The sequence below is a fragment of the Cavia porcellus genome, unplaced genomic scaffold (assembly GCF_034190915.1).
Source record: "Cavia porcellus strain 051 isolate PalLab524CR breed Dunkin Hartley unplaced genomic scaffold, mCavPor4.1 scaffold_9, whole genome shotgun sequence".
Lineage (NCBI taxonomy): Eukaryota > Metazoa > Chordata > Mammalia > Rodentia > Caviidae > Cavia > Cavia porcellus.
Window position 1 is genome coordinate 86,826,729 of NW_026947492.1, and position 14,115 is coordinate 86,840,843.

General features: G+C 39.9%; 1 protein-coding gene across 3 annotated transcripts in view; it reads left to right on the top strand.

Annotated features, from left to right (window-relative positions):
• Window positions 1-14,115, top strand: part of LOC100728849 (protein kinase C-binding protein NELL1-like) — a 510,642-nt gene that overhangs the window by 177,922 nt on the left and 318,605 nt on the right. For all 3 annotated transcript variants that reach the window (XM_063256784.1, XM_063256785.1, XM_063256786.1), the window contains exon 12: window positions 13,323-13,451. In XM_063256784.1, the coding sequence (XP_063112854.1) occupies window positions 13,323-13,451 (129 nt within the window). The remainder of the gene's footprint in view (window positions 1-13,322; window positions 13,452-14,115) is intronic.

The following is a 14,115-nucleotide window of genomic DNA, read 5'->3' on the forward strand; positions in this document are numbered from 1 at the left end:
TCAATATATTTTGTATATGAAATATTGTTCAAATCCTATTTTGCTCAGCTGTAACTAGTTTCCTCAGGTTATAACTTGTTAGTTTTATTATGTAGGCAATTTTTAAATGAGTAACATGTATATGTATATGTCATTACTGTCCACTTTCCACTGACTAATCCAGAAGAACTGTGCAGACTATGGTTTTACATTAACCATTTTCTTAGTGGGAGTTAAATCTGAGGGCTTTGTGTTATCAGAACTGGTATCATGACCAGAGCCTAAGAGACTTTGACTCTCCAAAGTTTGCAAATGCTGTGACATATTCCTCTTCTTTTTGACATAGATGAGGGCAACCATCAGAGCAGTCACTTACATCCACAAGGCTGTTGGTGTATCTAGGATGCCCAGGGAGAGAACTGCAGAGAGGTGTGGGCCGGCACATGCAGGGGGAGGAAAGGCAGTGGGCACTGGTGGAAGAGACCGCTTAGCCACTGCTGGGCTCAGTTCTCAGTCACTGGCAGCAGGATGTGCAGCAGCCCTCAGCATGGCCGCAGCTTCCCCAGATGTCTCAGCACACTTTGTGCTGGCAGCGTGAAATTTGTTTACCCCCCTCATTACATTGAGGAAATAGCCATAGCTGGAGTCTGCCCACTAGTAATGTGAGAACATTAGGTGGATATGAGGAGAGGGCACTGGAGTGACATCTCTGCTGCTTCCTGGAAAGAAGCAGGAAAGGCCTGAACTAGTCCCAGCAGATAAAAAGATTGCTCATGAGTTTCTGCTCCTCTCAGTTGAAGGTTGGAAAGGAAAACAACAAAATCAAAGATGATGATCACGCATCCAGGCTCCAGGAAAACACACCAATCTTGTGGCTCATTCCAAAATTTCCCAACACACTTTTCATGGCTTTGTTCCCTCCACCACCAGCTCTAATTGCATTTTCAGGGTCACTGATGACTTTGGAGGGTTTTGCTGCATGTTTATGACTTCCAATGCTGGAGAAAAATGTTCTTTTCAACATCTGTTCCAAATGTGCTTATCTGTAATTTTAATTCATGCTCACTTGTCTTGTCATCTGGCCTGGACTTAAATTACTTGGAATTATTTGTACTATTTATGATTTTATGCTCTTCCATTAAACCCTCCCAGAATCTCAGCATCCCATGATGTCCCTCCCCAGGTCTTCCCTATCATTTTAGGTGAATTTATAATTGAAATGGTTCTAGAGAGGATTTCTGGGTATTTGAGGTAAACAGAGATCTGGAAAAGAGACATTTAATGGGACTGTAAGCTGGTGTGACAGTGGAGGACCTGGCAGTGCATAGACAGGTCAGGCCCTCTGCGTGTTTATAGTTGGGGTGGGATCTGATCAAAACCCCTGAAGCATGAGCTAAAGTGGCTTGGGAAGACAGTGCCTGTGCTGAAGCTGGGAGCAGAGGGCATCTGAAGGAGAGGCTGGGCTCAGGGAACACAGCAGTTCAGTGACCCAAAAGTGACTTAATGGACTTGAATCTGGGAAGTTCCCAGAATGAAGCCCATAGTTCCAGAAAGAACTAAATCTAAAGTTAGGCTGTTCTTCCAGGTAAGAGCTCAGGTGTCTCCTAACATGTGTATTAGGTGTGGAATGCATAAAGTAATTCAGTTCTCAAAAAGGATCTTCGGGCTGTACCCTCCCAAAACAATACATGGGAAGAGAATGTCCAGGTAGGTAAAGTGCCTGACCTGGTGGTGTCACACTGTGCACAGGAGACTTAGGGCAGGGAATGGTCGTCTTTCTGCAGTTGACTTGAGCTATCTCTGCGCTGTTAGTCTTCCTAGGAGAAGTAGCCTGTTCATTGTTCGTTGGGGAAAAACTCATGGGAGTAAATCCTGCATGTGCATGCCCATCATTAGCTGCAGAACGCAAAGATGAGCCACATTAAGTGTATACCTTTTTCTTAGGTATACAGCGTGTGGATGGGGTTCTAAAGAGCAGCAATGTGAGAGACTTCATTGTTATAGTCAGGGCTGTGGTATGCACATTTTGTCCATGAATTTAAAGTAAATAAATAGTTTAAATAGGGTTATTAGTATTTGTAAAGCACTCTAAATACAGTACCACTAAGGGGGAGACAAAAGCTTAGGCTGTTCCCAACCAGTGGAAAAAAAAAAATAATGTGACTCCTCATGTCTATGCTTCTTCATTAACTTCCTTGAACCTGTCTCAGCCATTTGACGCTCCATGTGTTTTGAATGCCTGTTCCTTTGGATCTTATCCTCAGGACCTCATAAGCTCCTTCTCATTGACACATTCCTGGGGCTCTGTGCCCCATTCACCATAATACCCCGCTGAAATTCTGCGTAGTCACCCTGGCTTTATTGTAAGGTGGGTGAGGACCTGTCTGCCATGAGTTTCTGGGCACATGGTGAGTAATTCATACATTTTTCTTGACCCACTAAATGGCGCCTCTGCCAGGAACTAAAACCAAGCTGTGGTCTGAGTAAAATGAAAAGCATTGTCTTTCAGCAGACTGTGTGTCTTTTCCTAAGTACCTCCTCATTTGAAATGATTTGAGTATGAACTCTCTTTGGGTCTTACTCATCTTGATATCTGTGGGTGCTATTCTGATGTGTGACAAGTTAGTTTACTTCTTACCTTGAGTTTCCAAATAATAAGTGATAATAGAGTGTTCTCTGGAGAAAGAAAAGTTTCTTTCTTTCGAAAGATCTGGGCATGCATGGAGTAAAACATGCTGATGACTGGTGGAGCTCTGTCTCCTCAGGCCAGGGTCAGCATCCCCTGATGAAAGCTATAGCTGGATGGGCTTGTGGGGGGGAGGACTGGGAATTATATCTGGTTTTTAATCTGTTTCACTTACTACCTAAACATTGAATAATCATAGGCAAAGGAATAAACTTCTTTGAGACTCATTGTATGCATCTTTAAAATATTCCTAGTTTTAACTTGAGAAGACTCTGAGGATTTAGTTGTGAAATCAAGAAATATTGAGCGCCTATAATGTGCTATGTATTTTCTTAGGCACAAGATCAACAGATTTGTGTATTCCTTTCCCTCGTGGAGTTGAACTTCTAGTGGGCAGACAGGCCTCCATCCATAAACACAAAAAAAAATCTACTAGTGATCATGATAACTTCTGTAAACCATGAGGTTAGGCTCCCAAGAGAGGGAACAATGGGCTTCATTTAGACTCAAGAAACAAGAATGTCTTCCTTGCATAGAGTATAACGTGTGTGCTTGTGTGTGTGTGTGTGTGTGTGTGTGTGTGTGTGTGTGTGTGTGTGTGTTTCTGTATGTTGAGAACATTTAGATCTGCTGTTCTTACTGCATTGGCAATTTGCCTGTTATTTAACACAGTGTCATTAGCTACAGTCCTCATTCGCTAAAGTAGATCTATAGAATTTACTTATTCTGCTTGAGTGAAAACTTGTACCATTTGACCAACATCTCGGCATACCCCCTTGCCTAAGAGTTATTTTAGCAGACATGCATATTAACATCCTGAGTTGGTGGAACAAATTTTCAAAGACTTGGAATCAGAAAAAAGACTGCAGTGCTAGAGGAATAAAAAGAAAGTCTGATGTGGCAGGAGAGGTGTGATGGGGTGGTGTCCGTCACTTCAAGTTGGAGCTGAAAATTTTGTATTTGAAATAACACAGGAGGCCCGTGAAAGATTTTTTTAAAAGGTGACACAGTCTAATCTATGTTTTAAAGCATTCTTTTGCTGTGGAAAATGGATTAGAGACAGCCAAGAGGAAACAGGAAAACAAATGAGGGATGATGTCTAGAAAGATGTGTGTGGAGCGAGGCGAGTTGTCTTACTATGCTGTGGAAGGAAAGAATCTGTGGAAGGAAAGAGGTCTGTATGAAACTATAGGCTGAGGACATGGCTTTGGATTTGATTCAGATATGACATGTACTACACACACAGACACACAGACACACACAGAGACAGGCGCACATGCATGGGAACAGAAACTGGCAGACCATTTTCAGAACAAGGATAAAGATGATCCCTGATTTTCTAGTTATTTCCTGTGTGTTTAGAGAGGATCATGGATTTTCGTTATTGATCCTAGATGTTCTTGACCATTTCTCAGGAATAATAGGGCACAAATATTGGTCCATATTTAATTTCTGTTAAAAGCAGATTTGTAGAATGAAAACCTTCAACCTTGATAAACTATATTTATTTTTAATAAATTTGCAGAACGTAGAAAGGCTATTGTGTTGGTTCATTTCTCATTGTTGAGACACAATACCTGACTCCTCCAAGTTGAGGAGGAAAAATTATTTTAGCTCACAATTTTTAAAAATTTTAGTCCATATTTGGTTGGACAAAGGCAGGGCAGCATGGCAGAGGGACACTGCAGAGGAGAAACAGTTCGTGGCATGGCAGGTTGGCATGGGACTTCCTCCTTTTTCTTTTTATTCAGGCTACAAGCCTATTGGTAGGTGCCACCCACAAGCAGAGTGAGTCTTCTGGCTTCAGTACATTCATCATTCATTCCCAGAATTATGCTAACCCAAATTTGGGCTAATGCAGTTTCCTCCAGTTACCTCTCCAAAGCCCCACTTGCTCCCAGTGCCTGAGGCTTGGGGGAGCATCTAGACATAAGCCACAACACTCCTCTCCTGGCTTGCAAGGGTCTTAGAATGCACATCCCTCTATGCAAAATGCATTTAATCTGTTTCTAAGAGTTTCCAAAATCATGGTAATTTTAGTATTATTGGAAAGTCTAAGTCCCAATTCTCTTCTGAGATTTAAGGCAAACTTTTATGTGCAAGGCCTTATAAAAGTGGAAAATTAAATACTTCCAACATATAATGGCACAAGATAAATGTTCCCATTCTGGAAAGTTCAAAAGGGCGATACAGAGGAATGAGACAAAAACAATCCAGCAGGGCAAACATTAAATCCCCAGTTCTGTGTACAGCACCCAGGGTGATTTGTGGCGTGATGTGCATAACTTTTCCTCTATTTATTGAAGTTTATTGGTTCAATTTAGGTACACATAGTAACCACATTCATTATAGGAAGTTTGTGCCTATACATGACATGTCATGAGTTCTCTGTCTTTTTTTATTTTGCAGTCCAATTTCTTCTTTTAAAACTCCCTTCCCTTCCCTGTTCATGAAACTCTGCTTTCATTTTATCCTTTTCTCATTTTTTCTTTTCCTTCTTTCCTTGATCTCAGTTGTAGCCTTCATCTCTTTTCTCTTGGGCTGGCGTTGCTCATTACTTGTGGCATATTCCTGACTTCAACGAACTTCAGAGTTCTCCATGGCATTTTTGGCTTTACCCGCAGAGCTTTACACACTGCCTTCCCAAAGGCACACTGACTGGCCTCTCAGGCCTTCTTCTGAAATCTGCGTGGATGTCAGAAGCCTCCCTGACTCTACAACTCCTGCATCCTGCATGAATGAAAAACCCGCACCACCTGAATGATGCCAATGTGAGCTGCCAACTGGAGAAGCACCTGAGCTTCTCTCTGTCTTGCCTGTAAAGGTCAAGTGCCTGGATCGCTGAGCACTGCGAATCCAATCTCAAGGATCAATTCTGTAGGCTGCTGCCATTCTGAAACTTGCCTTAGAGAATTTCTTCTCAAAGCAAAGATTTTCATCTTTGCAATTGTGGGGCTACGAAGCTTAGAGTCCTTTTGGTTCTTGCAATTCCCTTAGGCCATGTTTTTTTTATTGTGCAGTTGCAAATTACATGACTTTTTGCTACTAATCTTTTCAGCAATCAGGTTGTCCTCTGTTCTGTTTTTGTAGGCCACAACTTTACTAGAGCTTTCTTTCTGGCCCAACTCAAAACTTTCAAAATCTTTGCTCTTGATTTTTAAACTTTGGTCTTGATTGTTGACATGTAATAGATCTGTCTAAAGCCTCCCAATAGGAGCCATACTACTGCCTCAACATTATACTTCTTTGAATTTTTTCCACCAAATTAATTAGGCTACTGCACTTAATTACAGTCTCCTGAAAAGTCTCTGAACATGAATAAAATGCAGACAAATTTTCTTCCAGAGCAGAACACACATGGCTTGGAATCCACCTGCCAATGGAATCCTTTCCAACTGAAACTTCTGGAGCCTGCTCTTTTTGGCTGCATTGTAGTCAGAATTGTGGTCTTCTGAGTTCTGACCAGAATCTCCCATCAGGCTCAGCTCACAGCATTGTAAGGCTGATTCTCCATCAGGGATTTACAAATATTTCCAAACTTCTCCTGTACAGCATTTCTGAGGGTTTCTGCATCCAGCAGTCACGTAGTGTCACAGTTGTAATCACTAGCAATCACTTATACCCCCAGATACGTAGTATCACAGCAGTGACTCCACTTCTCTAATAACAAATCTGTCTTAGTTACTTTGTCATTGCTGAGACAAAATATCCAAAACTGACAAGTTAAAGAGGAAAGGCTTATTGTAACTCACAATTTGTAAAGGGTTTAGTCTATAATTAGTTGGCTCCAAGGGTGGCATCACAGAGCGGCAGCACAGAAGAGAAACAGTCCATGGCAAGGGAGGCAGGAAGCCTTGAGACTTTCTTTTTCCCTTTTTATTCCCCTTAGGCTAAAAACCTATTGATTTGTGTTATGCATACTAGGGGTGGGTCTTCCTTCTTCATAAAGCTCACCATTCACTCTCAGAAACCCATCAGTGGACTAACTCAGTATCACACACCCTTGATCCCGTTACCTCCTCAGAGCCCCAACTATGAGTGCGTGAGGGTTTGGAGGGCCATCTGGATCTGAGAGGTAATGGTAATGATATGATTTATGAACAGTAACAGAAAATAGTCACTAGCAATCACTTATACCCCCAGATATCTAAATGTTTTTTAAGTGGTTTTAAGAATATTTTTAAAGTCGTTCTTATGAGAACTTTAGAATCAAATTGTGACCATCATTTTCATTGTCTTGGATGAGTAAAATTCCAGACACATTTTCCTATTTTTGTTTTTTGATACTGGAAACTGAACTCAGATCCTTGTGCTTGACAGAGTGGCACTGTGCCACTGAGCTTTATCCTCAGCCCCTTGATGCGTTTTTCTAACCTGTGGATAATAGTAATTGTAGGATAGTGTAGGAATTTAATGAAGTACAGCTGTGTAACTTGCTAAGCATTATTCCTGCTATATTGGAAGAAGTCAATAATAGCAACATTTTCAGGTATCCCCATTATGGAAAGCAGTGTGAAGATTCCTCAAGAAAGTAAAGCTAGGGGACTGGGGATTTAGCTCAGTGGCATAAGTGACTGCCTTGCAAGCAGGCAGTCATGAGTTCGATCACTGGTACTGATAAAAAAATGAAAAAGACAAAAAAAAAAAAAAAAAAAAAAAAAAAAAAGGAAAGTAAAGCCAGAAATTCCATTGGACCCACTGTTCATGTTCTTCTCAGTATCGGCTTCAAAGAGTTAAAGATGTCATGTTACAGTGATACATGTATACCCGTGTTTATAGTGGTAGAACTCATAAAAGCTAGATCTTGGAAATTGGCAATATTTCCATCCACAAATGAATGGAAAAAAAATATGGTATTGTATACAGTGCAGTACTTAACTCTAATGAAAGAGGATAAACTTGAATCATTTGTAAGAAAATTGTGTCCTTAAGACTATAATGTTATGTGAAATAAATCAGATATACAAGCTCAAATAACACAAGGTTTCACTTAGGTGAGAAACTCAAAACATAAATAAACCACAAAGTAAAGGAAGAATAATAGGACATAGATTGTTCTTTTAAAAAAGAAAAGAGACAAAGAGAGGAACTGGGGATGGGAGATAAAAAAAGAATTAAGATGTGTTAAACACAGGCAAGTGAAAAAATATTGAATTTTTTTACCTTATTTGTGTGTCTTCTGTGATCACATTATTGCTTGTAATTTCATAAAAAATAAATATGTTAATATTTTAGGAGGAGGATAGATTGGAGGAGACTCCTACATTTTCCTCAATTGAGAAAAAAGCATTCCAAAGTCTGGTTGGAGGGAAATGGCGGGGGCGGGGGGGAGAAAGAAAGAGAGACAGACACAGAGACAGAGACAGAGACAGAGACAGAGACTCTGAGACTGACTGCGTAGCAATTAAGCAGCAACTAAAGCCAAACAGCCAGGAGAAAAAGCTGTGCATCTTAAAATGTCGTGATGTGCACATCAGACAAGATAGACAAAGCCTTTGGAAGGATTCTGAAAGGCAAAGAATCATTTGTGAATTTATGAGTTGTCGTCCAACTCAGAGGTTGAGGCTCTGTTTTAAGAATGATGTTGACCAGCGGGGGTGAAGTGTTTTAGAGCTGGACTGGGATGAAAGCTGCACAGCTGTGTAAATTACTGAAATATCATCAGACTTGCTACTTGCAATAGATAGATTTCATAGTATGTAAATTGTACCTCCATAAAAAGATTTAAGGACAGAACTATGGTGACTAGCACACGAGTCAGATTTGCCTTCCAGTTGGCTATGATGGGGGATTGCACGGCCCTGCTGTTTTCACCCATCCATTGATTCCACCTCTAATTTGAAGACTTCTGTCTGCCCATTTGTCCACCCATTCTGTAAGTCATCATCCACAGCACCATTGCTGTGAAAGAAGGTTTTGGTCAAGAGTAATGAATTAGACAGAAAATCTAGTGCAAAGAAGTTGTAGTGATTAAAGTTATGCTTCTTAGGATATGGCAGAAAGGAGGGGGAGATGTTTGGAAAGTGAGAATTTACCTTGTAGACTGAATATGTGCATATAAAATGATACTGTCTTTATCCTTTAGATAGAATACTCAGAATCTGTTGCTCTAGGGAGTAGAAAATACTGATTAAAAGCTCTGGCTTCAGTCAGATTTGGGTCATGACTTTCTGTGCCTTACACATGTGCAGCAGCATCTTTCAACCTCAGTTGCTCCATTTGTAAAACAGGGTTGATAATTCTGCTGTGTAGAGTTGCTAACAGAATGAAATGGGATAATGCATGTAAAACACTTAGCTGGTTACCAAGCTCATAGCATGTGCTCAAAAAATGTTAATTATGATCGTTACTATACCCGTGCCAGACTATTTAAGATTTGCCCAGTTTATCCTTTCTTTTTCATAAAGATTAAAATTGCATTCTCCCCATGAGGATCTGTGTCCTGCTCTTTTTCAAGTTCCTATGTAACATAGTTTTGTGTCCTGCAGAAATGATTTTTCTGTCTCTGAAACATGTGAGAACATTTGTGCCGCTCATATTTCACTACATGTGGATTGCCTAGTTTTGATGCCTCCCCATATGTAACTTACCTCTTCTTAGAGTTTGTAACATAGCTGTGCACAGGGGATATTTTAAATACCTTTGCGCTTCCGGATGCTTGTCCCCAAATTGGGTACCTATTTAATCCTGGCTGGATGGTTGCTCCCTCACTTGTGGTAAGGTGGCCCTGAATAAGTACTGCAAACGGTGGCCTGCGTTATTTAAACAGACAGTTATTGTGGCACAGTGGTGAGACTCACTCACAATGGATTCGGCACTAGATTTGTCACATGGCCCTTCCCCGACCTTGGGATAAAATTTTCCCTACTCCTTGCATTGTGAGTGGACAGGGCACATGTCTGATAGAATGATGTACATTTGAAAAATCTGTCTTTCGTACTGTAAATTAGAATGTTTAAACTATTTTGTTTTAATTGACAATAATTGTGCATGTTTATGGATTATAATGTGGATGCTTTGAGATGTTTGCAGTGGTGTTTGGAAAGTTTTTACCCGTGCTGTCAGAGGCATGTAGTAAAAAAAGTTCAAGTCACCCAGAAACAATGAGAAGAGAAATACAGCACAGAGCACATATGAGAAAAGATGAACCTGTGGCACTGGTTCCAGTCTCATGATGAGTAGAAACATGACAGCTACTTATCGGTCAGCTTTGATGCAGCACTTGAAGGACAGGCTCTTCGGGCAGAGGGAGCTCTGGTGCCTAAAATCATTCCTGGAGTGAAAAAACCTTGCAGTCTTGGTCGTGAGCTCCTTGAGTCTTTGTAGAAATGTTCTCAAGCGCCAGAGGCTTTGGATTGCTAACAAATTCACCTCTTAGTCCTCTTGTTATTGGGACATTCAGCAGTTACAGGTCACAGACATGAGGCTTGGAGTAACACCACTTCCCCAGGGATGTGTAAGTATTTCCCAGCAGCCTAGGAAGTGGTACATTTTCCGCTTTTTAACTGCTGAGTTTTGCTGTGGTAAAAGGTATACACTGACATACTGGGAGCAGACAGAGCTTGCACTTGGCCAGACCTGACTGAAAACCCTGGCACTGCCACCACGAGCTGGGTGTTGGTGGATTTGAGGCTGGAGCTTCCCTTTTCTTATCTCGAAATTATAGCACTGTTATTCTGAACTTCATCATTACTGATTGCATCGCGTCCTCACCACTGTGGGCACTGCCTACTGATGAGACTCTGGATACGTGTGTAGCTGGAGCTGTTCCTAGTGGTTTCCATGCATCAGCCCACTTCACTTTCTCAGCGACATATTGATAAGTTGTATTATGCTAGTATTATCCCACCTAAAAAATGCAGTAGAATTTTATTGGTAATATTTAATAAAATGTATTTTAATCTTCCAGATTAAATATAACCTATGTGTGGTTGGTTTAAAATTCAATTTCAAAGATATAAGCATCCTAGAATCTCATTGTTGAAATGAATTAATTATGGAAGTTTGTCTAGTCCAGCGATTTTTGTATTTTCTAATCCCCAAATCATTGTTCTGATGATCCACATGTCAAAAATATGGAAACAGCTATCCTGTTGAATTGGGCCAGGGGACTTGAACTCTGTGTAACAATTTATCTGTGCCCAGAGCTCTGAGGAACATGCACTGAAAATTACTGATTTTCTTCATTTCCCAGGATATGTACCTAGATAAACAAAGTGATTTATAGTATTTCTCAGATGCAGACTCTGAATTACAAATCACATATCTTGATTATCCTAGATCTATTTGTTTCTATCAGACCACAGTGTGTGATTCTACATAGAAATTATTATTTGCTAACATTTACTAACTCAAAGATGATAAAATACCTTTGAATATTTTATACTGAAACTTTGCAACTTTTATAGAGGTCTAACCTATTCCTCCTAGATCAACTCAAAGTGCTCTATGATATGTAAACAATTTCCTCTTGGAAATTTGATGGGTTAGGTTTAGGGTTATGGCTGGGATTAAGGTTAGAATTAGGGTAGTAGAGTAAGAGAGGAAAATGAGAAGCAAAAAATATTGAAAAATTCTGATGACTCTAAAATAAGCAAGTACATTGGGTGGACATTTGTCGTGAGAACACTTTTAGTCCTGTGTGATTTCGGGCATGGCTTCTGATGGACGCAGTGAGAAGACAGCACACCTTGTGCCTAGTGTGAATGGCTTCAGTAAGAACCTTGAAGGCTAAACCTCCTGTGGGTGAATTAGCAGAAAAATCACTGTGCAAGGGAAGACATGCCTGTCAGCCTTGAGTCTAGGCTGTGGTCTACAAGGGAAAATTTGCATTCCCAAAAGCTTAGCGCTACAATTTATTCTTGGTTAAGTCCCATCCCCAAGGCGAAAGTGTAGTTTACACTGATCTTACGTTGATAATTCCCCAGGCAACTGACAGAATCAAGCGCAAATACTGTCTGAGGAAATGCAATTTAAAGCCAAAACTCAAATGATTGTCACAGGTTAAATTCCAAAGGATATGAGGTTGCAAATAAAAGAATTCCTTGAAACACAAAAGCATCTTGTGTGACACTTAGCATGAACATCAAACTACATGATTGTGTGTATACAAATTGAAAATATTGGAATTATTCATGTAAAAATGCATGTGTAAAGTGTTTAAAAGAAATAAAATTAATAAACTTAAAATATGAAATAATAAGGGACTATCAAATTTGAATAAACAGGGTAAAAATGAATCAAACACTATTCTAGAACATAAAAATATAGTAAGTAAAAATTCCACCAATATCGGTGACTAAAACAGAATGTGGCACAGCTCAAGATAGAAATAATAACTGAAAGACATATCTGGAAGTCATTCAGTGTAGAGAGGAAAATATATGTATTATATGAAAGCAAATCTAAGCAGCAGGAAGAAGTGCTCACAGAGACAATGTTTGAAGAAAGAATATTTGATAATTTCCTAAAATGATGAAAGAGTTCCTTGACACTAAGACTCAAGAATTCCAAGACCCTAAATAAAAATAAATGCACAGGTATAGATCTTAAAGTAAAACTAAAGAATATAAAGCAAAATCAGTCAATGAGCCAATCAAGAAGTCCAACAATCAACCATCCAGTGAGCAACCAGCCAACCAACCAGTGAGGCAATGAGCCAACCAACCAAGCAACCAACTAGCGAAACAAACAAAAACTTGATCTTTAACGTAAGCAGAAAGAAAAGAGGTAGCTACAGAACAAGGAATTAGATTAGCAACTGAATACTCCCTAATAATCAATAGAAGTTATAAGAAATGAAATAAAATCTTAAATATGTTGAGATAGTAAAACTAAATATAGTAAAACTGTAAACTATGAAGATGGTCTATGGACCTATTCAGATCAATTAAAATCTAATACAGTAACTATTAAAGATCTTCACTAAAGGATCTTCCTAAGGAAGAAAAATAATTACTCTGAAGAGATTCCCAGTAATTCTGGAAGGGATATTGAGCAAAGAAAACGTTACATATGTGCTTTAAAAAGATTGTCCTGAAACATGTTTAAGTATGTCGGTAGCAATCTTGTTTATAATTCAAAATGTGAAAATAACTCAAAATAAATTGTGGAATCTTCATACTATGGAATAGTATACAGAATTGGCAACCGATACCTTCAGGCATTAACTTGAATGAATAGAACAAAGCACACCTTATAGACTTGCACAACATAATTTTACTTCTATGGACATTAAAATGTCCAAAGCTAAGTGATATTTATTGGAGAATAAGAGCTTGTGTATGACAAAATAATAGATATGTGAAAGAGAGAAATCAACACAAAATCCAATCTTTTGTGTGTATTGTAAGTTTTATGTTAAAACAGTTATAAAGATTAATTATATAAGAAGGAGATAAGAAGAGGAGCAACATGGGTAAAAGCCTTCTGTAGGAATGACTTTAGTAATCTGAGTATCCAAGCAAAAGAACCCATAAGTGATGAGGTGGTCCTAAGTTTCCTGTCTCTTTTCCATCGTTATCCACCCCAGCTTGGTACATTGCTAATGTGTGTTTTCATGCACTGTGACAGGTAGTAACAAGTGGTTTGTGTTTTGTCATCTGGAGGTCTTCTATTTCCTCCTTTCCTGATCTGAAGTTTTGTGTGCATCTTATAGGTCATAACTTCTGCGTGGAAGCACCTAAATGTGGTGAAAACTCAGAGTGCAAAAACTGGAATATGAAAGCGACTTGTGAGTGCAAGAGTGGTTACATATCTGTCCAAGGAGACCCTGCCTACTGTGAAGGTAAGGAGGAGGAACAGGCTCCTGAGAGATGGGGTAAAGACTGAAAGCCATCTCTGGCCTTTGTTCCTGGGGGCTTATAAACACCCTACATTACTCCAGGTGCTCTGCTCTCTGGCTTTATCCAGGCTATCTCACCTGACAGAACAAGGTCCTGGAAGCTGGTGAGGAACACAGGGACTCAGCACATCCCATGTGGCACTGTGTCTTCTGACCAGAATGATCCTAACACTTGGCTTCCACTTTCAATTTTGAGGAGACTGCCATCTCCAAGTTTAGTTATGTACTGTGTGCTGGATTCTCTTCTAATAGCATTTGGCATTTGTTTAATCCCAGCTGTCATCTTTTTCAGGTATCAAGGTCAGGGTTTTTTCAGTTGGATTTCTTAGTGACTGTTTCATGTGCTGCCGATTACAGATCTTTAAGAATCGCAGTGATAGCACTCATGAGTTTGGCTCCTGGGCTCAGACCTAATCACTGGGTTTCTGTGGTGCAGTTTTCTACCTCACAGTGCAGAGCAACTCCTCTGTTGCATGTGAATGACTCTTTCCAAACTCAGATTGGTGGTGGGTGCCATGTGCCCTGCTCCTTTAATATGGCAGAGGTGTGGCTTAGCTCTTCCTGTGTAGGGGTGCTGCTGCAATACCTGAGCCCACCCTTTCCTGAG